The sequence below is a fragment of the Pleurodeles waltl genome, chromosome 3_1, assembly GCF_031143425.1.
Source record: "Pleurodeles waltl isolate 20211129_DDA chromosome 3_1, aPleWal1.hap1.20221129, whole genome shotgun sequence".
Taxonomy (NCBI): Eukaryota; Metazoa; Chordata; class Amphibia; order Caudata; family Salamandridae; genus Pleurodeles; species Pleurodeles waltl.
This window is the reverse complement of record NC_090440.1, coordinates 75887179-75913899: the sequence shown is the minus strand read 5'-3', so window position 1 is coordinate 75913899 and position 26721 is coordinate 75887179. Positions and strand designations below refer to the sequence as shown.

Below are 26721 nucleotides of genomic sequence, written 5' to 3'. Positions count from 1 at the left end.
TGTGTAAGCTGTTGGCAGAGCACGGGCAAAAAAAAAGAGTAGGCCTGTCCACATCCTGCGTTGGACTGGTAGCCAAACGCTGACAAGGAAAGGAACTGTGTCATGCTGCAACAAGCAAGCGCACCCTCTCCAAGAGGGTTGAATGAATGGGGGGGGATTCATAGGTAAATGTGCTAAATGAGGAGCTAAACTGGTCCTTATTGCACCAAAGTCTTTACCATGATCTCTGCGCTCTCTCCCACGCTGCCTCAACCCAGCGCTTCGTGTCTGCCGCCTAGCCTGCAGCTGGTTCAGTCCTGCAGTCTTCCCGACCTTGTCTCGCTATCAAGTGGTACTTTGGTATACTAGTAAAAGGAACTTGCCATACCTCTGGCATACTTTATTTTGATTGTATTTTGTTTTGCTTTTGGTCGCTTTGATTTGTAGCTCTGCTTTGTTTCCTAATACCCACGGTCTTTTCCCGCCGTTCTTCTCCAGCCCTACCGCCTCCCCTTTCGGTCCCCTTTTCCCCCCCGACTGCCTCGACCCAGCTCCTCATGTCGGCCGCCTAGCCAGTCAGTACTGCGGTCAGCCTGACCTTGTCTTACCATCAAGTGGTAACTAGGCAGTTACAGTAATTTGGCATACTTCTGGCATACTTTATTTTGATTTTATTTCTTTTGCACTTTGTTTTTCTTTTGGTCATTTTGATTTGTAGCTCTGTTCAGTTTCCCCGCTCCCTGCATTTTTTTCCCGCTGTCACTCTCCCACCTTCCCTTCCAGTCCTTTCAACCTCCAGTTGACTGGCCTTGACCCCGGTCTCTGTGCTCTCTCTCCCGCTGCCTCGACCCAGCTCCTCATGTCTGCAGCCTAGCCTGCAGCCCATGAGGGCGCCGGTTCAGTCCTGTGGTCAGCCCGACCTTGGCTCACCATCAAATGGTAATCTAGCATCCTAGTAACAGTAATTTGGCATACTTCTGGCATACTTTATTTTGATTGTATTTCCTTTGTAATTTGTATTTCTATTGGTCATTTTGATTTGTAGCTCCATTCCGTTTCCCTCCCTGTGTCTTCCCACTGTTCTTTTTCTGCCCTCCTGCCTCCCCTGCCAGCTCCTCCTACCTGGAGGCCGCTGCGCAACCATGCCGCCAGAGCACTAAAGGCGTGCCAAAGGCAAGCCCGTCTGCGCCTGTCAGCGCTGGTCCGGAACCCCTTCTCAACTCACCCCCAAAGATACTCATCCGCAGATCTTGATGCCCTCAAACCCAGACTCAACAACAAATGCTACCTCGGATCGCCTCATCACACAACAGAACCTTTCACCTGCACCCACTGCCAATTCTCCTCCACCCCAGAAAAGCTTGCCACCAACACCTTGCCACCTACCCTTTACAAGGCATCCCTGGAACAACTCAGATGCATCTTGTCAATGCCAGATTGCCACGCAGCCATGCAAACCCGCAACCGAAGTCTGAGACACCATCTCCACCCTCGTCCCCGAAATAATCCTCATCAGAGAAACCTGACTCACCCCCTTTTTGGCCCCAGACATCACCAAAGCTATACCCCCGGCTACAAAATGAAACACCACGACCGCACTTACAGACATGGAGGCGGCATTGCCATCATACTCAAGGAATCGATCGCCTGCACCGTCACCACTGATAAAAGCTTGCCGATCATGGAACACACAAATTTCCAGCTCCACATTGATGACGACACCGCCATTTAAGGTACACTCGCATACAGACCACCGGGTTCAAGAACCGGCCTCAGCCACACCATCACAGAATTCATCACCCCGTTTGCCATTGAATCCGAACACTAAGGACCTCATTTCAACCCTGGCGGTCAGTGACCGCCAGGGGAAATGTGACGGTAGTACAGCCAACAGGCTGGCGGTACTAATCACCATATTTTGACCGTGGCGAAAGCGCCACGGTCATACTGCCGGGACCGGCGATGTACAACCTTGGCGGTCCCGGCAGACGTAATCCACCAGGGCAGCGCTGCAAACAGCGCTGCCCTGGGGATTTCGACTCCCCTTACAGCCAGCCTGTCCATGGCAGTGAACACCGCCATGTAAAGGCTGGCGGTAAGGGGACTCGGGGTGCCCCTGGGGGGTCCTGCACTGCCCATGCAGTTGGCCTGGGCAGTGCAAGGGTCCCCCAGGCACAGCCCCATCGCGCAATCCAGTGCCCGAATTACGGGCAATGGATTGCGCGATGGGTGCTGCTGCACCCGCCGCACTGCCGCTGGCTCCATTATTAGCCGGCTGCAATGTTACGGCCCAGCGGGGATGTCCAAATGCGGCCGGCAGGGTTCCAGGCTGCATAGGCGGCCGACTGGCAGTTCAATATTGGCGGGCTGCCACCGCCGCCCGCCAATGTTGAAATGAGGCCCTAAGTCTTCCTGGGAGACCTCAATTTCCACCTGAACAACACCACTGACAACTCCACTGACCTCTTGGAAAGATTACTCAACATGGGCCTCAAGCAGCTGGTCTCCGACCCCATGCACAAAGCAGGACTCACGCTGGACCCGATATTCATGCCAGCAACAGAGTCAGCTTCAGCCACACCTCAGAACTCACCTGGTCAGATCACTCCATCATACGCTTCACCCTCGCCAGAACCCCTCACACAGCCACAACCCCCCCCCATCCCACAGCTGGACCAAGGTCACTCAGCAGCACGGGACCGACGCCCTCTGCACCTCACAACCCAACATCACAACGAACATGGAGCAAGCAGTACAGAACTTTAACGTCTGGATGATCAGAGCCGCCGATCTGGTTGCTCCAATTAAGCAAGTCAACACTCCCAAAATCTCCAAACAAGCCAGATGGTACACCCTGGAACTCAGCGAGGAAAAACACAGATGCAAACAACTGGAGAGAAGGAGGTGCACCAGCAAGAACCAGACCAACAGAGCCACCTTCAAATCGGCCGTCCACAACTACCACTGCCAGATCAAAACAGCCCAAGAAGTCACCCTGGCCCGCCGGATCGAGATCAGTACCAACTGGAACAAAGAGCTCTTCACCATCGTCAGAAAGTTTGCCTGCCTGTCAGGTTTCGAAAAACTCCACCCCTCTCTCACAGGAACTGTGCAAAGCCCTCACTGCCCACTCCCACAACAAGAGAGAGACCATATATCAAAACTTCGACCCTCAACTCCCAGAAGTCCCCAGCATCTCATCTACCACCACCGCCAACCACCCACTCAACACATGGGAACAGCTTAGCACACCGACCACGGCCACACTCATGAGCTCCACCCACTCGGGAGCATCCACTGCCCCCAGAGAATTATCAACCTTGGAAGAGACGAGATCAGCCACAAGCTCACCACCATCCTAACACCTCACCCACTATAGCTACTTTTCCAGAAGCCTGTAAACACGCACAGATCAGACCCCTCATCAAGAAACACTCTGCTGACCCCAGAGAGCTCAAAAACTACCACCCGATCTCTCGGCTTCTGTTCCCCACCAAAGTCCTGAAGAAAGCCATCAACCTCCAACTCACTAAGCACCTGGAGAGAAACAACCTTCTAGACCCGTCCCAATCAGGCTTCAGAGACAATCACAGCACAGAGACAGCTCTATTTGCTGCAACAGACGACATCCGCACCCTACTCGACAGAAGGGAAACAGCCACCTTGATCCTACTCGATCACTTTGCCTCCTTCGACACCAACTCCCACCACACACTCATCAACCGACAATGCCAGATTTGGATAACTCACGACACGCTCAGATGGGTGGCATCCTTCCTCCCGGGACGCACCCAGAGAGTCTGCCTTACTCCCCCTTCACTTCACAAGCCAAGCACACCATCTGTGGCATCCCCAAAGGCTCCTCACTCAGCCCAACCCTCTTACACATAGCACTAGCAGACACTGTGAGAGTGCACAACATCAACAGCCTCTCCTATGCCGACGACACGCAGCTCGTCATCTCGTTCTCAATAGAGCCCACCCGAACGAGATCAACTTCCACAGCTGTATGGAGAATGTATCTGCCTAGATGAGGGACAACTGCCTGAAACTCAAACCAGTCAAAACGAGGTGCTGATCTTTGGCAGACACACGACCCTCGGGAATGACTCCTGGTGGCCATCGAACTCAGACCTGCCCCATGATGTTGACCTGTCTCCATGAGACGACAGATCAACATCATCTCCTCATCCTCCTTTCAAAAGCTCCTCATGCTACGCAAGATTTTCAAATAGTTCCCCCTCGACACAAGGAAGATAGTGACGCAGGCCCTCATCACCAGTCGACTAGATTACGGCAATGCACTCTATGCAGGCACCACCTTCAAACTCCTGCAGCAACTCTTAACAATCCAGAATGCAGCTACCAGATTGATCTCAACCTACCTAAGAGAACCCATATCACCCAGCACCTGAAGGACCTCGATTGGCTCCCAATCCATAAGAGATGTCTTTTCAAGTTCCTAATCCATGCCTAAAAAGCCCTCCATAACCTAGGACCAGCCTACCTAAGCCACCCCATCACCTCCCCCAACCACCCAGGAACCTCCGCTACACACACCTTGCAGAAATATCATGCATACTTTGCTGCCACACAGGAGGTCGCTCCTTCTCTCACCTCGCTGCTAGGGCCTGGAATACTCTCTCCCGCCACCTCTGCACCATCGCTGACCCAGTTCAGAAAGCGGCTGAAAACCTGGCTTTTGAATAACACCTGCAGCATGCGTCTGGATAACCACTTGGGTGACAAGCCGCGCTAGACAAATATTGATCGATTGAGTGAAAATTGTACCACATTATTGGCTATAAACAATATATATTTTCAAACAGGACTGAGAAGAAAATAAATCATGACATGCCACACAATAGCAATGTTTCTTCACAGCATTTAATTATGAACATGCCTAAAAGAAACTTGTGTGGTTGCCTCACAGTTCTTGCAGAACAGATAGTTAAACCATAAGAGAAACAGGAACAATGACACCAGTTTTAAGCTTGACACACATCCCTTATTAAATGACAGATAACTGGCCAACACAACCTTCAGGCCAACAAATATCAGACCATCAGAATTAATGCAGCCATATCCAAGGGAACTGCCTTAATATATAGGTAATCAAATACATATGGGTGTAGCTTAGGCATGCCAAGGTGTGGCCAAAAATATTAGGATGTCATGATAGTACTCGAGCGTGCTGTTCATAACATGGACCTTAACATGCCAGTTCGCACAATCTGTGTCTTACAGATGCAAGAGTTTTCCTCAATATGCCAGCGTGTCTGTGTGATCACTGCTACTGTATATGGCATAACTGATCAATGTGTATGTGAAATCCACAGGGGCCAAGGCTCTTGGTTAGAGCAGGTTATTTATTAACCTCACATTAATGATATTACTGACCCAAGACTCAACTCTCAGGCAGAGTAATCCATCATATTACAGTCATTGTCAAGTTGCTAGTATCCCCGCCTCTGGCATGAAAAGAATACATAGCCATACCAGTGTCTGCTCACAGCATGACAGTATTTACAAATGGCCAGCATGTAAAGCGCCAGTGCCATTCCAGTATCCCCACAGCCAAGTATCCACATTGACCCGCAGCTCAGTCTTGTAAGTACCAACCTCTAGCACGTAAATCGTCATGGGCGTGCCAGTATTACCGAAGTGCAGCTACTGGCACTGTCGGCTCTATAGGGTGTAGGGGCTGCAGCAGGATGCCCAAGCACAGACGTAACATGAGAGAGTGTCACTCTTTCTCTGGGATGCTTTCATGCATTGATGGGCTTAGACCATCTGGAAGCTCCATTGGGCAGACTCACAGTACACCAATTGCCAACTTCAAAAGATGCCCAGGCAGAGGCCCCACTATTGATCCAGAGGCTTGTCAACAAACGCTCCAGCAGTGAACAGTCTTGCTCTTTGCTGGGCATGCTCACTTGATGTCTCTCTACAAAGTGCTTGCCGTAGCTAGGTAGGCTCCATGTAGTGCAATGCTAATGGATATTCACCTTTTTCAGAGAGATTCACAGATGCGGTGCCACTTTGTATGCTCAATCCCCTTTTCGGTGTAGGAGCTTCCTCCAGAGGCAGATGTGAACCTATCATTAAAGAGGCTGGGGTCTTTGGATCAGGCAGCTTCTTGGCTAAGTAGGTGAAATATTCATCATGTCACCGTCTCATTTGTATCTACCGTTTCCAGCAAGACTACACTTAAAGGGACAGGGCTAGCACATCTCAGTAAGGCTGTCCACTGAGTTGCAGGGCTGCTTGTTATACTTCTAATGAGCCTCCTAGCATGCACTGAAAAGGGTTGTGTAGGACAGCAGAGTAAGGCAGCTCCTAATGCTTATGCGCTGTTAAAGCTGCTACACGAACCTCAGAAATTAACAAGGTGGTCTGTTGGCCTCATCGCTCCACAGCTCAGCTCAACACCTTACCATGCCCCTGAAGTGCCCAATTAACAGCAGCTCAAGGGCGTGGAGTTCTCTGGGCAAAGCTGTGCACTATATGCAAGGAAGTCACACTGGACACTCTGCCTGGTTAAATGCACTGTCATCTGCGTAGTAGGCACAGATGGCAAAAGACAGTTCCAGAGAAGAAGCAGAGGACAGGAATTATAAAATATTATTATAAAGCCCAGGGAATGCACTGAGACATGTGGGGTAGCCACTAAGTTGGAAAAGTAACATGTTATAAGTTAAATGCTATTTAAACAAAAAAAATGTTAAAGATGTGTAGTGGAATGGCAGAGTGCAGGGCCACTGGAAATATGGGATTCTCCAGCCACTGCATTTTCCACATAATTATGGATTTACAGTTTTTGCCACCTAATCAACCATCTTCTGCATAATTTCCAGATTTTAACAAAAAAAAATGTTGTTTCAAGCTACAGCAAATAAAAAGTTACCAAAAACTTGTGCCACATGTGTTATCATCCAACTGCAGCCCCTTTTCCAGCAGTGATGTCACTTATTTAATGATAGCTGCATTCGGGATTTAAATTTATATTAACAACGTGCTACCTTTGCACAGACAATATGAACATTGTAAAAATAACAAAATAGTGAAGTGCTGCTGCCCCAAAATATGCCACATTACATCTCAAAATTAGTAATTCCTTGCTGCATAATTTGTGCCTCCCCTGCTGTATAATTCCAGTGGCCATGAGGTGTAATTACAATAAAAAACAGTAGCCATGTCCAGTAGGTACAATGCATGATCTTTGACTGCTCTGCCTAGAGCATCCCTTTAGTATCTGTAAGGCACAACTAGGTCAGGGATTGTAGGCCAGTGTCTAGTAGCCCTGCAATCAGTTTATACTGGGTACAGCCAGCAGCCATATCTAGATGGTAGTGGGTGTGGTATTCGACCAAACCACGTGCAAGCACCCATATGGCCTGGAGACACTGGCAGTCTCACTGCACAGGGTGTGACCTTCCATCATACTATGCGTTCAGTACCCCTACACTGTGCACCTGTTACAAACAACCTGTACAAGTGCTGGGCTCATGTCATGGTATTTTGCCCTTTGCCCGGAACCACTGCCCACATAACCTGCTGGGCATGGGAAGCAGCACTCAGATGGCTCTGAGCAGATGGCATAACATTCAACTATGGGCTGGTCACAGTACTAATAGCCCATTACCCACTGGCCATCAACTGCAGTACTGCAGATTACAATTACCTAAAGTTCCCCTGGACGAGGAACAATAACAACCACTGGTCCATGTCCTGAGTGGGTGCTGACAAACGTTGTGTGCTCATGACCCATCCCCACAGTACCCTCAATTCTCTATGGGAATCCTAATGGGAATTCCACCCATTAGTTTGCCCTATAAGTAGGCTATCCTGTTTTAGGTTAAACCTGTAATAATGGATACAACCCCACAGAAAGGGAAACAACCCTCACCTGTGTAAACATGTAAACAGTGATAAACACCTGCACAACCACAAAATACATGCAAGTCAAAGAAAGAAACGCAAGAGAGAAGAAGTCATTTGTATTTCTTTCTGAACAGGCCAACACAATGTAACTTTGTTATACAAAGTAGCAGCAAGAGAGACTGATCTCCGATTGGTCTGCTTGAGGTTTGTTGTTTAGGGATGCCAATATGATATTTTCTCTTCTTCATTTTGTTTCCTTCAGCTTTGATTAAAGGTGGAAGGTTTAGAGGCATGCTTATGGTTTGATCTAATAATGTAGAGAAGCTGTTAATATTAAAATTATATTTGATATTTTTGCAGTTGTTTAACACTTTAACTGATCCGTGAAATGGTTGAGTCATAAGAATCTTGACCAGTATGCACATTTACCCACGGACATAAAATGGTTAAAACTCTTTGATACATCAGCCCCCTTTTCTAACAAGTCAGTGTAGATAGTAGGTCACATGCCGGACACCCCAGATTTTAAACATTCATTGCAAAGTGTACTGACAGGTGCTGTCACAAATCCATCTTGTACCCTGTGTGCTGTGGGGTTTACCTGCCCAAACACTCCAATTCATCCTTCTCTTGTGGTACCTTCCCGTCTCAAGAACTCCATAGTCCCCCTCCTAGGAAGCCTGAATTACTGAGCCTCCTGTTCTGTTGCTATGCAAATTTACTCTGTTGTGCACCTGCAGATTATCATGTGTCTTTTAGGACAAGGTACGCCATCCACAGTTACCCACTGAATTGTACCATTAAGCCCTTGTATGTAGCACATGAGCTTCCCCAGGTTCATAAGAATATTCCATGTGGGACATGTGCCTTCTGCAACCTTCTTCTATTTCCAGAATAAATCCCCTTCTGAAGTAGCATCAGCGTTTGGCCTTATCCTAGTCCTGCGGAATTATCGCCCCTGCGCTCACCTCCTGAGTTGCCTGAATCTTCCAGTGGTCTAGTTTTCCAACCCTTCCGGATGATCCTGTGATCCTGGCTTCAGCGACGCTTCTAGTGTCTTTCTTCATGATCTATGATTCCGTCTCCTCTTAAGCTTCTTGCACCAAGCCTCCTGCCGTCTTCGGATTCCAGTTAAAGTACTAGACAAGGCTAATACTTTCCTATCAGGTTAGTGATCCTCTTATAGTAATAAGCAGGCCTGAGTATCAGGGCCTTGAAGACTACAGATTTGTCTCCAGTCCCTTCTCTGTAATTTTCCTCCAGCGCTCGTTGCTTGTTCGTACTGCACATCCTCCATACAATGCCTAGAGACTTAATTCTGTGTTTCTCCGATGAACAGAAGTGTCAATAAGGCTGTTCTTTTACAGCAAATTATAACATATGAACCTTGTAAACTCCAATCTGTGTTTCTAGCATACATCGGGAGTGTCCCTAACTCCAACCTTTGTTTTGAGTGTAACAATGGGAGTACCGGTGACTCCAAGCTATGTTCCAAGTGTAACCTTAGGAGTGGGTTTCATTTTTAGTGCAGTGAGGACTAGAAGAGAGCATTGTTCTGTGTATGGCTTTGCAACACATGTATTAGTGTTTCCTCTTATGGGAAGAATACATGGCTCCAAGGAGAGAAGGTGCTCTTAACATGCAATCATCCAAGTAAGGGGTGGTTCTGGGTCTCTGCATTTCCTAACGACCTTTGGTGTCAACTTTAGGCCAAACAACAGCTCTCAGAGCTGATAAAGTTCGCAGCTGACCATGAATCAAACATAGGTCCAGTGCTTGTAAGACACTGGGAAAGTACAATACATTTCCTCTAGATGGTGGTCAACAAACTCCCCTATTGATATAATTTGTTGTGAAGCCACCAGACAGATTTAAGTTAATTGTAGAAAGTGCTATGGTTTCTTTAAGCACACTTCACTTGACCAAAATATCAATGAAAACTGTACAGGCTTCAGAGCAATGAGACAGACAGACATGCACAAAAAGGCAAAGACAAGTGCATAGCCCCCGCCTCATGCTGATAGTCAGTCACTGCTACTGGGGCTGTACTTGACTTGGAAATGCAAACACATTTCCCCAATCCTCATAGAACTGCACTGACTTCCACAATCAAGGTCAAGCTAGACTGGCAAGCCTTTAAAGCAATCCACTTAACAGCCCCACCTTATTTGATCAATCTACTCAAGAACTCAGGAGGCACTAGGACACTCAGAAGAAAAGCCAACATTGTTCTAGAAATTCCCTTAAGCCAAACCTTGCATGTCCTCTATCACTCATTCTCAGAAACTGCCATCATCTTCTGGAACTCCATGCCTACAGAAATCAGAACCACAATTCTTCTATCCTTCCGTCATCTATTAAAGATTCACCTATTTAGACTGCATCTGAACCAAAATCCCTACTAAAACTTATAGGGTGGGCACGTTAATCTCTGTGTTTACTCTTCAGAACTCATCCAAGTTCATACAATAATTCTCTTATCTTCCTCCATTCTTCCCTTCTCTACCTTAATTAATTTCTGTCCACCCTATGTCTGTTCCTGTTCTCTAGTCTAATACCCCTTCTTTTCCTCGCGGCCCTTCCTCCTACATCTTCGTGATCCCCTGGCCTTGCATTCCTTTTCTGCTTCCCTGCTGGTGCATCCCCCCCATAGTTCTATCTTAACCCTGCTCGACCTGCTATATATTAATCTTCTGCAAGCTTTCGCATTCCCGCCTTGTTCACAAATACTAGTTTTGTTTAAGATGTCAGATTTATTTTTACTTCTGAAGTGAAGGAATACCTTTTGCGACCATGAGCTATATAAATCTGAAAATAAATAAATCAATAAACTGGGTTGACAAATTTTGTTTCTGGAATTATTAATGCAGAATTATTGAACATGCGGGCCAGTATGCGCAAGAACATAGTGGTCACAGAAATACTAGTACTCAAGGGGAGTTATGATTAGGACAAAGGTGAATGCCATTGTAGTATGTGTGGAAAGAAATCAAACCATTTACATATTAGTGATACTACTGAAGATACTCATGGTAGGCAGGAGGCAGCTCAGGTAGATAGACAACTACGTTTATTACAGAACATAGGTTATAAGTTATTTAGTGAATGCCCCACCAGGAGCAGTATCCTCTATCTTTCTATTTTCTTTAACTACTAACCCAGTCTTACAGTGGAGCTACACAATGGGTGCACTTAACCACATCTACACAATACTGAAAACATACTTGTAGAAGGCAACCCAGCCCCCATCCAATGAGACCATGTATTCAACACAGGCCCACCACACTAAAGAGCAGGGGGACACCTAATCATTCTGCACTAAGCCTCTACTGCAAATCGTTTCAGGACCATCAACATGTGCTTGTATCCTCCCTCCAATAATCACTCCCCCTCCACTGTATTCAACCACAGTACCAGAGACACAAACACTGCACTCACCCTCAACTTCAAACCCTCGCAGGGCCAGAGACATTTACTAATGCCAAATAATCTACCACACAATTTGCAGGATCAGATACTGCACTCACACCCTTGCAGGGACATTTACTAATGTGAACCCTCTACTGCACTTATTCACAAAGCCAAATACTGAACTCAGCCTCTTGCAGAACTAAGATCATTTGCTAAAGTCACACTCTCCAGGGCACTCAATCACTGGACCAGGGATGCATACTGCACACACCTTTGTCACCAGTGTTACAACTGAAGGATTTCTCTATAGCAGGCAGGGGCAGGGTTGCCAGGGCCCCATAGAAAAATAATGTAACAATAATAATAATGTAGAAGGTAAGTTATTAGTTACTTAGTGAATGCTTCACCATGTGCAGTATATTTTCTGCTCAGTCCGCCCTAACAAGTTGCCAAACCAGCTTTACAGTGATAACCAAACATTCCATGACCTCGCAGCTGAGCAGACTTGACAAAGAAAGGAGATTACAACAAACAGTTAGTGGAAACAAAAAGTGGGATTTGTATATCCTGTGGACAAAGGAACATTTTCTTCTGATCAAAACGCTATTAACATCTATTTGGGATAGCCACATCCTTCCCTGGGAGGGGACGTAGGGCTCACTGTACCCCACCATTGTCCTACACATCTCTGATGATAACATTTTCCAAACTGCATCCACACAACTGTGGTTTGGTCACTTTGGGGTACAGACATGTAACATATTATGCTATGCACACTTATGAGCACTCACGCTACCATCCACCCTTCCAACTCACACGGCTCAATGATACTGAATACATTTCTGGAGAATTCTTGCGTCAAGGAATGTTAATTTGGCGCATGTTGAATGTATCCATTTGTGGTATTTTTGCTCATAAAAAGATAACTTTTTAGAAATATTCTGAAATACTTTCCACTAAGTATTATCCAGCATACTTGCATTAATTAAGTGTAATAAAGAATGTGGGTTTAAATGACTGCTTCCATGATTACAATGAAAACAACCTGTCTTTACGCAGAGGTCACCAGTATAGGCTATGCCAATAGGAGATATTTAAGTAATTGGAATTACATTTAGTTGGTGCTCAAGTGATTGTGTATTGTGATTAACACTCTTCCGGCATGAGTTAGGTAGGACCATTAACATGTGCTTGCACCTGTCCTAGCTCAATGCAGATGCATCACATACACAATCTGATGGGGGCTACATTCTGTTGTTAGGAATCTGGAATACCATGACACAGTGCAAGGAGCACCCCTGGGAGATCTACTGCCCACTCTCCTTCCCATACCCCTGTCATTAAGTCATTAAAATTAATTTCTGCTCCCTTCTTCCATCCATGGTCAAAGGGTAATTCTTTTTGTAGTGCTAAAACCCGGTTTAGGCCAACAAGCATATAAGTAGTATAAATTATGAAAAGTAGTGGTGGTGGGATTAAAATAGGTGTTTTTAGTGTCTGAACCTTACAATGGGTTATGTTATGTTATTCTGGGCATAGGCCTCCAAGTACACAAATTACAGTAAGGTTTTGCATAAGCAAGACTAGGTCATGTCTGCTGCAGATCCTATGAAATAAAGTCACCCTCACTAAAGCTTGGCATCTAGGACTGTTGAACACCTTTGCAAACCGGCCATCACGAGGGTGCAAAACTACACCAGAGAACAAACTATATGACATTAGGGGATTCCCACTAAAACATGGTCCTTCTGAGGTTCCAGCACCCTCACCAACTAAGACCTCATGAGATTGAAAGTCCATCACTGGCACCCAGCCCTTGCTCAGCATAAAAGGCCACCAGTAAAGCCCAACTGTAAACCATCAAAAACCATACAAAATGATCAATCATGCCTAGGTTTTGAGCATTTTTGGGTTCTTACCAAAACCTATATTTAATCACGAGTTGGTAGCAGAAGAGGTATCTAAAAATAAAATTAAAACAGTCAGATGGCACAGGATGACGGCACATCCGGAAGAAGATTTGTCCACTTGTTGTATCCTAACTTCCCAATGTGGCAACTTGCATGGAAACTTAGTTAAAGAGGTAAAACGAGCTGCTGTCTATTAATCATGAGATGCACAAATCTTTGCTTCATCTAAAAGCACCAGATTTTGCCAGCAGGTGGACAGAATGCTGAGCCAAGACAAAATGTGTTCATGTGATCTTACTAAGTCTTCCCGTTCAGAAAACACCAAATAAATACGCACTGGACAAATAAAACAAAGTTTATTGAACTTCAAGTGCAAATAGGCAGACAAAAAAATATCTCTCTGCTTGGCCACGCTACTGTGCAACTGGGTCAAGTTGCAATGGCCTTGCAGATCCCTAAGTATATAGAACATGGCCAGTCCATCATAAAATTGAAAAACAACAAGGTGTGGGGCACTGAGGGCAGGCTTTTGTGTCCAAAGAAAATACTCTAGCTAAATACAAGCATACTAACTATGAGCCAGCATATTTGTAATGCCCAGTCAACTTGAACCAACTTACTGGTAACAGAGAAGCACTGACCGCTTCTCTTCAAACAGCCTCATACATATCTTAACCATTGTTCTCTGGCTTGATGACCAAACTTACAATGGGTTGCTATTCACAGTAATAAACAAACCTCTGCACAACTATCTAACTAAAGTAAATTCAATGCCATGTGCATTTTGTGGGTGTGTTGAAAATATCACAACTACAGACAATTGCAAGCAGCAATCCGCTCAGGCTGTGAGATGGAAAGGGAATGTTCTACATTGTGGGACAATGAATGTCTTCCACTTAGGGGTACAATGTTTAGTTTTAGAGGCTAAAGGCATCAAACTTGTTGTCGTAAGGCTTACAATTAAAAAGAGCAGCTCTGTTCTAAAGACCACATACTCAATCCACCACAGAATGGTATGAGGATTGCTGTTGAGGATGTCTCAGTGGGTTCTAGGGACCTAAACTGAAAACAAACTTGTAACACTCACTTGTGCAACCAATTTAAAAGAGCTACCATGTCTATCACACCCCAGAAATAATATTTTCTATGGAATACCAAAGAAATGAGCAAAGGCCACACTATCCAAATAGATAAAAGAGGGGTTTGAAGAGGTCTTGTATCACCCAAATATTACATACACTTACAGAATGAAACAGAAAGAACATAGGATTCCTCAGACAACCAAGTGAGACAATTGCTCAGACACATCTAGGTTCATGGCAATAGTCTGAGTCCAAGATGTCTTGCAGTGCTTCTGATTTTTTTTTATTTTTTTTATACACCACCGAAACACAGAGGACAACTAAAACGGTTTGAAAACACTACAGAGCTTATCTTCGCTTGGCTCAGTCTTCTGACTGCCCAGGAATTTTCTCACCTTTGCCCACTTCTCTTTCATGATGCAGTTTGGAAGTAAACAACACTGAGCCGATGATGGTGTCTGCTCCAAAAAACACAAAGATGGGGTTACACGGGTTCCTATTTGGCTTACTACCTGATAATATACACATCAAATTCACAGTGTCGGGCCAAGGACACTTTGTTCAACTATGCCTAATGTTGTGGAGCTTTAAAGGTGTCTTTACTGCTCAGTACCAGACACCCCTTGGAAAGTCCGTGGGCTCTTTAACTTTATATCTATATCCATCTTACCATCATCAATCATCGAGTACTCCACACAAGACAGAAAAAAATAAAGCTAAGTTTGAAAGTAATAAATGAGCCTATCCCAGACTGGTTTTGGACTTTTGGTCACTTCCTAGTCATCTCACCTCCTTAAACTGGACTTTTTTGTCACACTCTGTAATTGGACTGCTCGGACTGTTGAGTGCCATAGGTGGCGTCTAATCCAAACAAAAAAAAAAAAATCAAGATTAATAAGAGATCATATACGGTTCTTATTCATTTTACACAAAATATAGAGAGATTAGGACTGGGAATTGAAAGAGGTAGAGAAGCAGAAACTTCTGATCACTCACAAGTTACCTCACCTTCTCAAACTGGTCATCCTTCTCGGACTTTATAATCGGACAGCTCATTGCCTCAGAAGGTGTCTAATCCGAGTAAAAAATAGAAAAGTTTTAAGTGGTCATATAAGACTCGTACTAGTTCAAATAAACCTACAAATATAAGGACTGGGTGGGGTGAGCAACATAAAAATAAAATAAATGTTCATGTTAATGCGCATACAAACTCAGGACTTTTGTTCAGCTGTGCTGTATGTTAGGGAAAAACAGCTAATAGGGGAATCCAAATCCCAGATGTCATGGAACATTCGACCCAAAACATGAAGAATAAAAACAACTACGACAGGAAGTGGCAAAAGCGTTTAACTTTGCCTCCTCTTAGACTTTTCATTTTTACTAGCAGCCTCATCTTGAGCTGGTCTGTCTTCTCATGCTTTATAATCGGATCACGCAGAGCTGCAGGTGGGGACTAATCCAAACAAACACAAAAGGACTCTGACCTTGTTGCTTTATATAGAAGTTATAGCAAAGAGAATTTAGTGTGGAGGTGGAAGGGAAGCAGATACTCCTGAAAAGTACGACTCAGATCAAAGCTTCTTGATTATGCTATTTCTTCTAGAAAAATTCACCCAAAACAGAAAGAACAAAAACAACCAAGGGGGAAGTGAGTGGAGAGCTGATCTTTGACTAATCTTAGACTTCTGTTCACTCACGATTACCTCACCTTCTCGAGCTGGCCTTTCCTGTCCCTATTTGTATTCGAACAGCTCTGTGCTGCAGGTGGCATCTAATCAAAATAAAGAAGGAGTGAGTTAGAAGTGGTTTGATTAGTTTTATTTATTGACTAAGACTCTATAAATAAGAGAAGCAGGAAACTGTTCTAATACATATTAAAATCCAGTTTAATGGGTACTTGTCCAAGGTGCCTTCCAAGCTATACCAAATAATATGGAATGCTCTGCTAAAGGTACAAAGAACACCTAAGGTGGACCAAGACAGAAGTTTATTTTGTTCCTAATTTCACACTTTTGTTCATTCACTGGTTATCTCACCTTCTCAAACCGGTTATCCCTTTCACAGTTTGCATTTGAATAGTTCGGTGCTGCAACTTTCTAATCCGAGCAAACAAAAGAAAGTTAGGAGGAGGCATATGGTATATTAACTCAAATCTGAATTCTAAAGGTCACAATTTAGGGGAAAAGGAGCAGGAAATTCTTCAGACATATTTTTAGGATTATGGTAATGGTCATTCAGTCAATGCGGTTTTGTCCACCCAAACACCCAAAGAGAACAAAAGGAGGGAATGACTAACTAGCTTATTGTGGGCTGATCTGTAGACCTCTGATCACCACCAAACTTTCTCACCTTCTCAAACTTGTCTTCACTCTCTGTGATCGAAATGCTTTGGTCGGCATATGATTTCTGTTCCAAAGAAATAAAAAATGAGATTTAAGGGCCATTTGAAACAGCAGGTGGAAAGTATATCTTTTGTCAAACTTAAAAGAGAGCTGGTCATGCCCGTTGTTTCCTAAGCCTTGATGCCTCAACCTTGGCCCACCTTAGTATTGTTTCAACTTAAACCATGCCATGACTATGCTCCGCGGAAGCCTGGACGGACTTAGCCATAATAGAAAAAAGGCCATGGCCACTCTCCAAACTGACACCAATCACAACAATGGCATTTTGGGGAATGGACCAGAATGAGCGTTTTTGGCCGAATACGTATCTCCTGCTGTACTGTTTCTTTTTCTAGTTCTGTGGCAAGCAAAGTCTCATTGTCTCCGTGACTCATGTCAAACGTGAGCCCTCTCACATGGTTGGTGTTGTCAATGAGAAACACCTAAAGCAAATGGGTATTTAAGAAACTATTCAAAGCAATACATGTGTAGAACCCAAGGTCTAATGGTTTTCTGTGCCAAGGAGAGGTTGAAACACCAGATCCCCACCGAGCCCTCAGAACAAAGACCAGTTTTGAAAAAAAAAAAAACATAAATTTTTGGTGTTTCTCCTGATTTGTGCCCTTACACCTTAACGTCATTGCACACAACCTAAACAGAGACAAAGGACCCCCACAGTAATAATGATGTCATATTCAATAACACTCACCCACAACATACTTACAAACATCCAGCATCACTTGCAGACACAAACACTTCCCATTAAACATCTTGAATTACACAACTGACTCAAGATACTACACTCCAAAACATCAAACATAAACGCACACATCCCAAAAAGATATTTCAAATGAACTGAAAATCCAAGTTTAAACCTCTGCGAACATTGCAGTAACGCACACTGCACACACACTGAGCACTTTACAATATAACCACTGGACAACATATGTATCACACAGTGTATACCAGAAGGGCACATGAAATTAAGTGTGAAAAATCTGATCACATTAGCACTCTTATGTAAAGCATCCCACATAATTTGCTCTTTTCAGTGCAATTGTATGTAAGTGTCTTTAGTAAGGTTTTGATTTGACAAAATAATCAAAAACAATTGCAGCATCACCGTGCCAACAGGCCACAGAAGAACATATTATTACACCTCTCTGTGAAAGCTCATCAGTTGCATGCCTAAAAGGATGAGTTGGGCTTGTAAATAACTGACCTATGCAGCTCTACTCCTTTATAATGTAGATATCTCCTCCTGGGATAACTCACTAAGGGGGCTAATATAAAGGGAGGGGCTATAATCCTTGCATTACTACCTAATCAGTGACCAGGTTGGTAATAAGCTCATTTAACCAGGTAAGTTCAGTTGCAGCCTGATCCTTTAGCCAACGTGAAGGACCAGCCACAGCAAGCGGCAGTCGGGGATATCTACACCATGGCAATCCTACCGCTAAGCATCAGCGCTGCCAACTGAAGGCATTTGTTTAATTGTTTATCTTCATTCTTTCCACATCCAAATCGGTAACCTGAGCTCTAAAGGACTGCACCGTAGATCCATCTTATGTGCAGTAAATCTTCTCCGTGCCATTAGCACCTGTAGTATTTGTTAGAAATGTCAGATCTCATTAAAAGTAGTCTCATTTGGGTGAAGAAAGTAATATGCAGGTAACAGGAAATTTTTTATCATAGTCCTGCCCATATCCCATCTGTCATTTTTGTATCAGAGCCTCTGCTCTCCTACTTCTATTGTCAGCCTTGCTAACTATTTTGGTGTCCATCACTGGTACCGGCTAGTTGTGTTCCCATTTGCTCCAGGACTCATCACAGCATTAGGGGGGTTATTCCAACTTTGGAGGAAGTGGTAATCTGTCCCAAAAGTGACGGTAAAGTGACGGATATACCACCAGCCGTATTACGAGTCCATTATATCCTATGGAACTCGTAATACGGCTGGTGGTAAATCCGTCACATTTGGGACGGATTACCACCTCCTCCAAAGTTGGAATAACCCCCTAGGTTCCTTGGTCTTTAACATGCACTGAAGGAACTACCTAATTAATTAAAACACAAACTATGGCTGGCGAAGTAAGTTAGCCATTTTCTTCCTACACTCAGATTCTCTTTGTCGAGTTCTACAAACACTTTTGTTAAGATGTTCCCATACTCACAGGTATTTCAGGCCATAGAGTTCCTAACTCTCAACTTCTATCATGTTCTACAGCATGGTTTCTTGACCATCCTTACATTCTTTGACTGCATCTCAGGGGGCGACATGTTATGCCATCGCATGGGATCTTTCCAAAGCACTTTTTCACCACTAGCGGTTTCTTGGTGCTGGGATGAAGAGAAAAGCTCCCTATAGACCTGTAGAAAATTAGGAGGCTTTCAAAGCTTTCAGAAAAGAAGGAATTGATGGAATGTACTGAAGTGATACAGAAGATAATTCTAGATAGGAGGAGCGAGGACCAAAAAGCTAGTCTAATCCAGGGCCATTCTTTGGGCCAACAAGGCCATTTAGGTATATTAACTTCTACCAACCACTGTCCTGTGCAGTGAAGTTCCGCTGCTTTACAGAACAGCCGTAGAGCTCAGAGTCCAAATCCACCTTATTTGTTACAGGAGGTTAAGTGGCCTCAGAGCTTGTTCAATCACATCATTTGCCGTTTTCCTAGGTACTGCTGTGGTATAAAGGAGCAACATCCTCTCCCTTCCTGTTAGGCATGGTTAGGGCAAAGGCTCATCCGGATTTACCCTCCTGTGAGCCCATAAGCTAACCCAGATCTGTCTGATCCTCCAGCATCTGCAGAATTACCTTCAAGTGATCATTAACAGAGAAAAAAGTGATCTGTATCTAGTCATAAGACGTGTCTTGACATGACGATTTCAAATTTATTTTTAAGTTTCTTGCACAATAGGAAGGAACACTACAAGGAGGAAAATGGGGAAACTGCTGACATTCCATCTCCTTGGCAATCCTAACCTTTAAACACTTGAGAACAACTAAAGTAAACCTGAGTTTAAGAAGAAAAAAAAGAGGTGCAACTGGAGGATGCTTCCCACTCCAGAGACCTGTACCAGAAATGGATCACCACAGTGAGATCCGCAGCAGTGCAGGTCTGTACTCAATTCTGAGAGAGTGGAACAGGTGGTGGCAAATGGACTGTTATGGACAAGGTGAGTGCTGAGACAAAGATAAATGTTCACATGGTAAAGCGCATACATGTGGCAGTCAAAGTGATGAAAACATGGATTGTGAACAATAAGGACGCGAAGTTGGCACCAACAGTAAAATACAAACGCAAAAAAATAAGGTGGGATTTTCATACAGTTGCAAACTCTCCAGCAAGAAACAGAATGGGCTCTGCGTAGGTTAAGTCCATAATCAGGCCCCTTGTGATAGGTTTGAAAACGAGATACCCATGGTTTGGGCTCGACGTGAATGGACTCTGGCACAGGGCCTCCCCCACCCTGCTCCAACTGGGACAACAGTTAAAGGAAGCACCAGGCTTGAAGACTGTTCTTCGAGCCCGGTGCCCAAAGATCAATACCTACTAGATAAAGCACTCACCACCAGAGCCCCCAACACTGCACAGGCAGCGTTAAATAAATGAAGCAGGCCCTAATAGCATAAAAGTTGACAGAAAATTGTAGCTCAAACCCAAATTTTGTAAAGTAAGTTGGAAAGAGCGAATGGCTGCATTGCAAGAAATGGCATATGCTTTGATGGATAGATTTGCTGAAATACAGAAAGCGATCAGAGGCTTCATAACTCTGTGAACAGACAGGCGGGTGCTCTAAGAATGGAGTGATGACAAAGGATAAAGAAGTTGGAAAATAAAGTATGTGTGAAGCAGATGAGCGTACTCCTGATATTATATTCCTATGGCTTATGTACTGATTTGAACAAACAGGAAGCAAGTACCTTGCAGTAAAGCCCTAGGACAGGCTGACGTCATCTTTTTAGAGTTTCACCCAAAAAACCACTGTAAAGGAACTATGGCCAAATGTAGGCTTCCCAGATCAAAGAGAGACTAACTGACATAGGAGTTGAGGAGCAAAGTGACTAGTGCACAAAGGAAAAATAGCCTATTGTTTCATCAGAAGTTATATACAAGATGTTTATAAAGCTTTGAAAAAATAAAGTTTTGGTGATGCGGTGTGCAAGCGGAACAACATTAGCCCACAAAATTCAGAGGGATAATGGATTGCAAACACTGTTTGGGAATCTGAAGCAGCTGAGGTCTTACTGAAGCCTGTCCAGACAAAACGTGAGGGAGGAGAGCAGATGAATGTTTTGGGGTGCAGGGGAGCAGAGGGTCAGGAATGAACTACGTTAGACTTCTAAAAGAGGATCAGCAATATTAATTCCTACCAGCAAATTAAAGAGGTTGTTCAATATTTTAAGGGGCATGGAAAGACCTGTGCCGGGTCTCAGTAAAGAAAGAAACTAAATCTAAAAAGAAAATTGGGAAAACAAAAAAAATGAAAAACAGAATAGTGGAAACCTTGAATTAACCTCGGCCACTGGTAAATACTGAAGACGCATTTCAGACCATAGTTTTTCTGCTCATTATGTTACTTTAGAGACAGGCATATTAAAATCAGTCTTACACCTTCTTCAGTAAGAAAGATGAGCCCAAACTACCAAGCTAGCTCACCTTTAGATGGAAACACAAGCTACTCTGTACTGTTTTTGGCCTTTTGTGCCTTATCGGTGAAGTGACTACAGGACCCAAATCTGGACATATAAGTTGCATCTAGGATACCCCACTTAGAGAAGCTTGGCCCAAGTAATTGCCAGATGCTGTGATTAACCAGCAGTCTCTCCCTCACTGTGTTGTTTGCTGCAGTAAAAAGACAACTCAGAGACAATACTTAAAGTCAACAACCCAAAAAAACATGAAGGAATCGGTTTGCTCCTGGTTATGCTGATAGGGATGGTCTGTCTGGAAAAGCATTGGTAGTTGATTTAGCATGGGTGGATTATTTCTCAAAACATTTTGCACTTGGTAGAATAGAGGTTTCTATAGACAGAGTGATATCAAAGGGCCCAAATGTAATAAACAACATTCTAAAATAATTTACCTTTCAATGGGCAGTTCCATTCTAAAAATGGCCATCAAATACCAGAGACATAGAAAGGGGGACTCTTGGTCCCAACTATTAAGGTCTGGATAGCCCTCTTGATTATCTCCTTTGCCGAAGGCAAAGTTGTTTTTTAAAATCATGCTAGAGGAATTGGATCTGTGGACAGAAAACCAATGGGTGCTTTCAACCCAACCAACGTGGTTTCACTGTAGGAGATATATAATAGGCAATTACACAGATAGTGTTCAATGCTGACTGCCTGCTGCCTGCGGGTGCTGTCTTAATGCACTGAAAGTTCATCAAATCTTCCAAGGCATTTGGCCACCTGAACATATGTTTACTCTGGCATGAGTGAGTTTCCTTTTAACACTGATCTATTTATTTGCTGAAGACATGGATTCAAAGATCAGCCGGTCCTAAATATATTGGTAACTGGAAGAAGTGGACTCTACACACAGTCTAAGTGAGGGAAACATGTATTTGGTAACAAATACATGTTTCCCTCACTTAGACTGTGTGTAGAGTCCACTTCTTCCAGAGACCTAAGCCCCATGAGCTGGGCAAGTCCATACTAGACACAGTGAGCGCAATGAGCGCAGTGTGCGTAAAGCCCACTCTCTCAAGATAGGCAAGCCCCACTAGGTATAGTTAGGACACAGTTTCCATAGAATGAGCATTTTTTGTTTCACTAATAACGTTTCTTCCTTGAAAGTTTTGGGGTAATCTATCACATGGGAGCTGAGAAAAAGGGGGTTCCCAAAACTTGTTTTCCTCATGCAATTTCCCAAAGGAACTTTACAGAAAGTGAAAGCTAAAACGGCTGAACAGAATTTCACTCTAATTTGTCAGAAAGCTAAAGCGTTATGCAGAAAGCGTGCTTTTTGTGATTTGGTGTAAATCTAGTCAGTCGTTTTTGACAAACTAAGGTTCAAAATGTACGGCTATCTGTTCATGGGGGGAAGAAAACAACAAAAATAGAAATCTGATTTGCTGTTCATGCAGGAGTCCAGCAGAACTGAAGGATCTGATTGGCGATGCATCATGAAAAAAAAAGTTGCAGCCGCTCAGTGCACAGACTGCGTTCAGCACGCTACATCCAGACACTCAAGTGCTTTAGGTGTGCAAGCCCCTACCGTGCATAGTCAGCAATGTGTGCGTAGACTGCGTAGAGTCCACTCCCACCAGAGACCAAAGTCTCATAAGGTGGGCAAGTCCATACTATGCACAGTCTGCGCAGTGTGCGTAAGCCCACTCCCTCAAGAGACACAAGCCCCAATAGGTGGAAAAGCCCCTACTATTGGCAATCTGTGCTCAATGTGCCACTCACTCCAGACAGCCAAGTCTCCTTAAGTGGGCAGGCCCTACTACGCACAGGCCGCTTCTTATGCGCCAATGTTCATTGAGCTACCACTCCCTCCAGACACTCAAACCCAATTATAAGGGCAAGCCACTATTCAGAAAGGCTGCGCTCTCCGGGCAGCTCTTTCTGGACAGCTCACTCCATGCACGAACTCATGCCTCCTTATAAGGCCAAGGGCCAACTATGTAGACTTAGGTATGCTGGTGATATTTCACATCACGTTAAAATAAAACAAAGTTACTGTAGATCGTGTGAACTGGAACTCACTAATTCAAAAGAGCCAACTAATTTGACCCAAAAATTGACCTTCTAGAATGCTAAACTTGTGCATTTCCCTAACTGTCACATTAACACCTAATCAGTACAAAGCAGAGACAAGTGTATTGTATGTTGCAAAGCTAGAAAGTCAGCAAATTTTACTATACTGAAAATCACACTCAAAGGATTGCTTAGAGGCCTCTACAAACTCCTGAATTCTACCCCTCTGCAGAGGGAACCGAGTTAAAATATGTTTCGCCATTGCTCTCCGAGATGCATTTTTGGTCAACCTGGTCAGTAAAGTCTACAAGATTCATTTTTTTCTCATTCAGTTAACATTTTTATACATTGTAGAACAACTAAGGTCACTGTTCTGAAAAGGGCATCGAGTGTCCTCAGGTCACAGAATCTTATATTCGTTGCCAGTGGCTCAGAGCATTCTCTTCAAGCAAGCATGTCTTCCACATAAAATGCTTAACCAAAACGCCCCATGCTACATTGCATCCAGACCACAGCCTTGGAACATTACCTTTAATTTCCTGAGTAAAAAGTATTACTAGTACCAAAATCCCACATTACCGCTGGATGGTCCTCTTACTTATACTAGGCCCTCAGTTTCTCTTACTATTCAATTACTTTTTTCAGGAATAAGCTGAAGATTTGCTGGTTTGGTTGCACAGGGTATACATACCACCATTACCAAGAGACGCAGACAGCTAGTATGGATTACATCAATGTTGATTCAAGAAGATCATGAGGTAGTTATTACGCAGGTAGTTTTTTTTTTTTTTTTTTTTTTTAATGGAGATGAGATGGTGTGAGATCTGTAGACAGATAAAAAGCTGATGAGGCTAAGATTTAGTGAACTCCTCCTTTAGAATACTGGTTTGCAGCATAGTGTAGCACCTATCAACAGGATACGCAGATTGTGCTAAAAGCAATCACAAACTTTAAAGCACATCCTTTTCTTCAGTACAAAGTCACAACATGTGGGATCCATCCATTTAAATCAATGCTGTAAGATTACGCCCTGGATGATAAAGAGCTGATTAATTAAGATGAGTGTTCATGGCAAATTATCACTAAATGCACTTATCCATTATATTGATAGCTGTATAATAATTAGTAATGATTTGGAAGAGGCCTTCTTGCTGTGCCTATAATGACTGATTTTACTAACGTCTGTTTTTCAGAATTTAAGTTTACATGGCTGTTTTAAACTGTAATTAAACTATAATGGAGAAATTTGGAGAAAAAAAACTAATTGTATAAAGTTGTTCCTAAGGAATGCCATACTATTGTTTATGGAAATATCAACATTTTAACAAAAGACTGAGTGAGGGTTCCGACCACAAGGGAGCGGGTTAGATAGTGGTTGAGGGCATGGTCACCTGTCAATTGAGTTTGAGGAAAGTTGTACTACACCCCTACTAATTTCCCAGCTCACAGTAGGGTTAACCAGGACCCATTGCCTGGCCCTGCCACATTTTATAGACCACTTTACCCAAACAGGAAGGACACATAACAACCGGGCTGTGAAATAACCAAATAGTGTATGTAGGGCTGATCTCTGGATTCAGTTTGCTCACAAGTTATCTCACCTTCCAAAATGCGTCTTCATTCTTACATTCTGAGACTGAGCAGCTTTGCATTATACATAGATTCTGATCCAAAGAAACAAAAAAGTAATTTTAGGAGCTCCAAATCTCCTCATTATTTCACACAGCACTTTTAGACCACAAATTGGTTTGAGTTGGATGCATCTGTTCGGATACACGTTCAACATAATGCGCATTAAGGCCGGACATTCTGTCCTGGCCTCTACATATCTTTGAATACACCACCCAAACACAACAAAGACAACAACAGTGGAGGAAATAACCAATGAGCTTATCTCTGGCTAATAACGGAGTCCTGAGCACTCACTGGTTCACACTCCTTTACGGCTGATTCTTCTCCCGTGCAGTTTGGAGTTGGGCAGCACTGTGACTTGGTTAACTCCTGATCCACTGTTTTCTCAAGGCGGCACATTCTGGCATTGAGGCAAAGGAGCAGCTCAATCATTTTAAAAGGTGCTAAGTAATCTGAGTGGGCAGCTGCGATGGCTTCACAGATGAACTCTTTTCCCTGACAACAAAAGAGGTGCACTTTTTTGTTTTCAAGAATCACTCCTACTGAACACATTTCTAAGGTCATGTCACTCAAATGATTCATGGTTGAGAATAGAATATTTGAACAGAAGGGCCACTACTGATATGTCTCAAAGCAGACTAAGAGCGGTCAAAGCTCACAAGCAACGTCAACCCAACTCCTTAAGGCCCCTCTAACTTAGTTAACGCCTCCACTGTATGCTATAAACACAACATATGCATTTCCAATAGGCTGATTGGCCTAACACCAGCCAGGAACATCCTAAGTGTGAGGAGATATCTTGACTCCTTATAGACGTAAAATGCTTGAAGATGAGGATGTCGCCATGCATGGATACAGAAGTAGATGGCATGTGGCCAAAGAAGGGGCAGATCCTGCAGACTTGTGAAACAAATAAGAAAGGAAAGAATGAAGCCAACAAATTGTCACCTTGTTTTACTGAGGGGTTTTGTGAGAATGTGAGCTGGGACATTTATTCAGAGCAAATTCACAGACACAACTTTCTCAAAGTGCTACTTGTTCAAATATTACTTACAGCTTAAATTCCTGGGTTATGCAGTTATTTCATGTCTCCCACGGAATGCCAATTGTGTGTGGTCCTAACATCTCCTTTCTTGATTGGAGGGGAAAAGGTTTGTTTGTGTGTAGTGACAACTGTCTGCTTGGACAGTTGCTAATGGACAAGACAGCAAGCCACCAGAGACGAACTTAAAGTAATAACACCTTGCAATACCCAATACCTTATTTATTTATAAATTACAGCTGCCACCTAACAGGTATCCTGGTGCTATTATATTACTGGGTGGAGGGTAAAATGAAAGGTTCCGTACAGTGTCACAGGACTAAACAGTGTACTACACTATTCAATGATTTTAGGGAAACGCCATTTTTTAAAAACCTTTCTAAAGTGCATTAAGTCAGAAGAGAATCTCAGGGCGTCTGGAAGGTGATTCCATAGTCCATTTAACTTCAAAGAGTTGAAGATGAGACAGAGTTCCTTTGCTTCTCAGCGACCAAGTCCCTGGCTCCACTTCCGTCTAACTTCTGGCCAGTTCCCTCAGACGGGGTCCCCGTACCGTCAGAGGCTGTCAGAAATGTAGGTGTCATTTTTTTTAGAAACTGAGCCTGGAATCTCATGTAGACAACACTGCAGGGTCCTACTTCACTTTAGTTAGAACACTACGTACGATTTTCCGGTTACTACCTCTCTC

At 43.8% G+C, this 26721-nt stretch overlaps 1 protein-coding gene across 4 annotated transcripts in view; it reads right to left on the bottom strand.

Annotated features, from left to right (window-relative positions):
* APIP (APAF1 interacting protein) overlaps positions 1–26721 on the bottom strand; it is a 159721-nt gene that overhangs the window by 108055 nt on the left and 24945 nt on the right. Inside the window, exons 1-6 of one of the 4 annotated variants that reach the window (XM_069221843.1) lie at positions 24961–25019; positions 16616–16672; positions 16303–16362; positions 15975–16037; positions 15275–15337; positions 15056–15127 (exon numbers count right to left, since the gene is read on the bottom strand). The exons of 1 other annotated variant lie outside the window; for it this stretch is intronic. In XM_069221843.1, coding sequence (XP_069077944.1) covers positions 15056–15127; positions 15275–15337; positions 15975–16037; positions 16303–16362; positions 16616–16672; positions 24961–25011 — 366 coding nt within the window. In that variant the 5' untranslated portion in view covers positions 25012–25019. Of the gene's footprint in view, positions 1–15055; positions 15128–15274; positions 15338–15974; positions 16038–16302; positions 16363–16615; positions 16673–24960; positions 25020–26721 lie in introns of those variants that run through there. 2 more of the 4 variants (XM_069221840.1, XM_069221842.1) reach the window with 2 other exon arrangements.